Source organism: Lissotriton helveticus, chromosome 6, assembly GCF_964261635.1.
Source record: "Lissotriton helveticus chromosome 6, aLisHel1.1, whole genome shotgun sequence".
Classification (NCBI taxonomy): domain Eukaryota; kingdom Metazoa; phylum Chordata; class Amphibia; order Caudata; family Salamandridae; genus Lissotriton; species Lissotriton helveticus.
The window spans coordinates 2,110,086,614-2,110,090,664 of NC_136067.1; the positions used below are offsets into that span (position 1 = coordinate 2,110,086,614).

Genomic DNA, 4,051 nt, shown 5'->3' on the forward strand with positions numbered 1-4,051 from the left:
TCCTACAATGCAACACTATCTAGATGTACCTACGTGTACCTAACATGTATGTAGGTGTAGAGCCAAGAATCCCCCTAGGATAAAGCCAATCCCATTACCCGAAGTGAGAGACTGTGGGACCCTGTCTTTGGTCTAAAGATGGACACACCGCGAGGGATGTTAGACCACTGTGAGCTTGAGTGTCTGCATGCAGGAACCTCAGCATCTTGCGTCAGCATGGAAGTCCTTCTCCTCTCTGCCTCAGCAAAGATATGGTGCTTATAGACCCAAAGTGGTACCCTTACGGGAGCTACCTTGCTGTGCCATGTAGGACTAGGAGGACGGAAGGAATGACCGTTATATATAGTTATTGTGTAAGAGATGATAATCCTGCTGAAATTTCAAGAATCCTCATGCATAATGGATGAGGCTAGTTTTTCGGAGAAAACCCCATGTCCTGTAAGCAGTACCGTAACTAGGTAAAAGGTCACTAGGTTTGGTTATTACCTGAGCCTATATTGGGGTACCTGTACGAAACAACACTGTGAGCAGGTGTGGATTTTTTGACGTAGCAACTGATGACTGTTTTAAATGAAAGACTTCACAATCAGTGCATTTTAAATCCGGGCGGCCTTTGAAGATAGAGTTGGTAGGAAATGTTCCATGTTTATAATATTTAAGTGATTTCTCTCCAGTGTATAATTTCTGATCAAGCATGACCTATTCCATTGTAATGAATGTCTTATCACACTGAAGACAGATAGAGTGACTCCCTGGAATGCATGTTGACACATTAGGTTACTCCTGTGGAAAATGCTTTTCCATAAAAAGTTGTTTCTGCCAATTTGGACTATTGGATCAGCACCTGGTAACATGTATTGCTTTAGTTACTTCCTAGTGTGGGATTTTCAGATGTTGCATTAGTGATCCCTTTGTAATGATGGCTTTCTCATTTTTAGTATATTCGTATGGTGTTGCTCCTGTGTGGAGGACTTGTGCCCACTAGTGATGACTTTCTGATGTTGCATTAGCTTTGCCTGTGTAAGAGATGCCTTACCACATTGAGTGCAGTGATATGCATTCTCCACCATCATGACTTTCTCCTTTGTGTTGACTTACTCTTATTGTAGCCGAGCCCTGCCAATAAATGAATAGTAACATTCCATTCATTTATATGGTTCCTCCTCAGGGTAGACTTTTTGATGTTTTGTTAAATCGTTCTTTTTGAACAAATGCCAGGAAACATTTGGTGTGGTATGCATTCTCTGTGTCATTACTTTCTTCCCTGTGTGGACTTTGATAGTACATTAGCTGTGCCGCTCTAAAAAAAATGCTTTGTTAAATTCAGTACATTCATGTAATTTCTCTCCTGTATGAACTTTCAGAAGTCGTGTCTCAGTAAGTGCATGCATATGGTTTTTCCACTCTGTGGAACTTCTGATGTTATATTGGCTGTGTCCTTCTAATAAAAACCTCGTTACTTTCTGTACATTCATACAGTCACTTCATTAAGAACACCGTTGCATTCTGTACATTCATACAGATTTTCCCAGTGTGGATTTTCTAATGTTGTTTTAACTCTCCCTTGCAAATAAATACCTTGCCACATGCAGTGCAGTTTTAAGTGGGGACGTTTGATATTGTGTTAGCTCTCCATTTCATATGAATGCATTCTCACGTTCAATACATTTATATAGTTTCTCTCCTGTGTGAGCATTCTAATGTCATATCAAATTTTGTTTTGTAGCTATTCCCTTGTTGCATTCTGTGCATTAACATGGTTACTCCATAATGTGAATTTGTCGATGCTGTATTAGCTTATTCTTCCTATTTAAAACTCTATTACATTCTGTAAGTACATAGTATTTCTCGCCATGTGGATTTTCTAATCGAGATTTGTTATGAATGTTTTGTGACAGTCATTACATTGATATGGTTTCTCGCCTGTATGAACTTTCGGATGTTTAATTAAATGTTGCTTTCTAAAAAATCCCTCGTCGCGTTCTGTACATTGATATGGTTTTCCTCCAATGTGGTCTTTCTGATGTTTTTAGCTCTCTATTGGTTTCAAATTCTTTGTCACACTCTGTACATTCATTCGGTTTCTCGTGAATGGATTTTTTGATGTCACTTCAGATCTCCATTTGTTAACAATGCTTTGTTACACTCTGTACATTGAAATCATTTCTCCCCAGTGTGGACTTTCTTATGTCGTTTTAGCACTCCACTTGTTCCAAATGCTTTGCCACACTCGGTACATTGATATGGTTTCTCCCCAGTATGGATTTTTTGATGTTGTTTTAGCTTCCCTTTTGTTGTAAATGCTTTGTCACACTCTGTACATTTATATGGTTTCTCCCCAGTATGGATTTTCTGATGTCGCTTCCGTTCTTCATTTGTTAAGAATGCTTTGTCACACTCTGTACATTGATATGGTTTCTCCCCAGTATGTTTTTGTTTATGTCTTTTCAGCTCTGGATTTGTTATAAATGCTTTGCCACACTGTGCACATTGATATTGTTTCTCTCCTGTGTGGCATTTCTGATGTAGTACTAATCTTTGCCTTGTAATAAATCCCTTGTCACATTCAATACATACATATGGTTTCTCTCCAGTGTGGACTTTCTGATGTTGTTTTAGCCTTACATTTGTTATGAATGCTTTGTCACACTCTGTACATTGATATGGTTTCTCCCCAGTGTGGATTTTCTGATGTTGTTTTAGCTCTCCATTTGTCATAAATGCTTTGTCACACTGTGCACATTGATATGGTTTCTCCCCAGTGTGGATTTTCTGATGTCGTTTTAGTTCTCCTTTTGTTATAAATGCTTTGTTGCATTCTGTGCATTCATACGGTTTCTCCCCAGTGTGGATTTTCTGATGTTGTGTTAGCTCTCCATTTGTTTTAAATGCTTTGTTGCATTCTGTACATTCATATGGTTTCTCCCCAGTGTGGATTTTCTGATGTTGTTTCAGCCTTAGATTTATTATAAATGCTTTGTCACACTCTGTACATGGATACGGTTTTTCTCCAGTGTGGATTTTTTGATGATGTTTCAGCTGTTCATTTGTTATAAATCCTTTGCTACATTCAGCGCATTCATACGGTTTCTCCCCAGTGTGGATCTTCTGATGTATTATTAGGTGTGCCTTTCTAATAAATGCCATGTCACATTCTGTACATCCATATGGTTTCTCTCCAGTGTGGACTTTCAGATGTTGTTGTAGCACTTCATTAGTTGTAAATGCTTTACCACACTGTGCACATTGATATGGTCTCTCCCCAGTGTGGATTTTCTGATGTCGTATTAACACTCCATTAGTTGTAAATGCTTTGCCACACTGTGCACATTGATATGGTTTCTCCTCAGTGTGGATTTTCTGATGTCGTTTTAGCTCTCCATTTGTTCTAAATGCTTTGTTGCATTCTGTACATTCATACGGTTTCTCACCAGTGTGGATTTTCTGATGTTGTTTCAGCTGTACATTTGTTATAAATGCTTTGTCACACTCTGTACATAGATATGGTTTCTCTCCAGTGTGGATTTTTTGATGATGGTTTAGCTGTTTATTTGTTATAAATCCTTTGCTACATTTACTGCATTTATACGGTGTGTCCCCAGTGTGGATCTTCTGATGTATTATTAGGTGTACTTTTCTAATAAATGCCATGTCACATTCCGTACAGCCATATGGTTTCTCCCCTGTTTGGATTTGTTGATGCTGCCTTAGAGTCTTCCATCTTCTGAACACTTTATTACATTCAGCACATTTATATGGCTTCTCTGCTATGTGTAGATGTTGATGCTGCATTAGTTCTCTCATTGTTAAAAACTCTTTTCCACAGTCAATCCATTAAAAGATTTTTCTCCAGTAGGAAGGTTGTGATGTCGCACTTGCTCTTTCTCCCCCTAATACATGTGTTGTCATATTCTACATATTCACACAGTTTCTCTTCTTTGTTTTCTTTCCTATACTAGGTTAGCTCCTCCTTCATAATGAGCATCTCATCAGACTTGCTTCAGTTTGTTCAGTATGTTATGTCTTCTATGCAGATCAGCTGATCCCTAAG

General features: G+C 38.4%; 1 protein-coding gene across 1 annotated transcript; it reads right to left on the reverse strand.

The window, feature by feature from the left end:
• Window positions 1–2,160: 2,160 nt before the first annotated feature.
• LOC144763068 (uncharacterized) lies at window positions 2,161–3,804 on the reverse strand. The gene has a single exon (XM_078648370.1). It carries the CDS (start codon window positions 3,802–3,804, stop codon window positions 2,161–2,163), a length of 1,644 nt encoding a protein of 547 aa, XP_078504496.1.
• Between the last annotated feature and the right edge of the window lie 247 nt (window positions 3,805–4,051).

Excerpts from the sequence above, each read along its gene's own strand:
- LOC144763068 (XM_078648370.1), bottom strand. The coding sequence starts at position 3,804 with ATGAGAGAACTAATGCAGCATCAACATCTACACATAGCAGAGAAGCCA.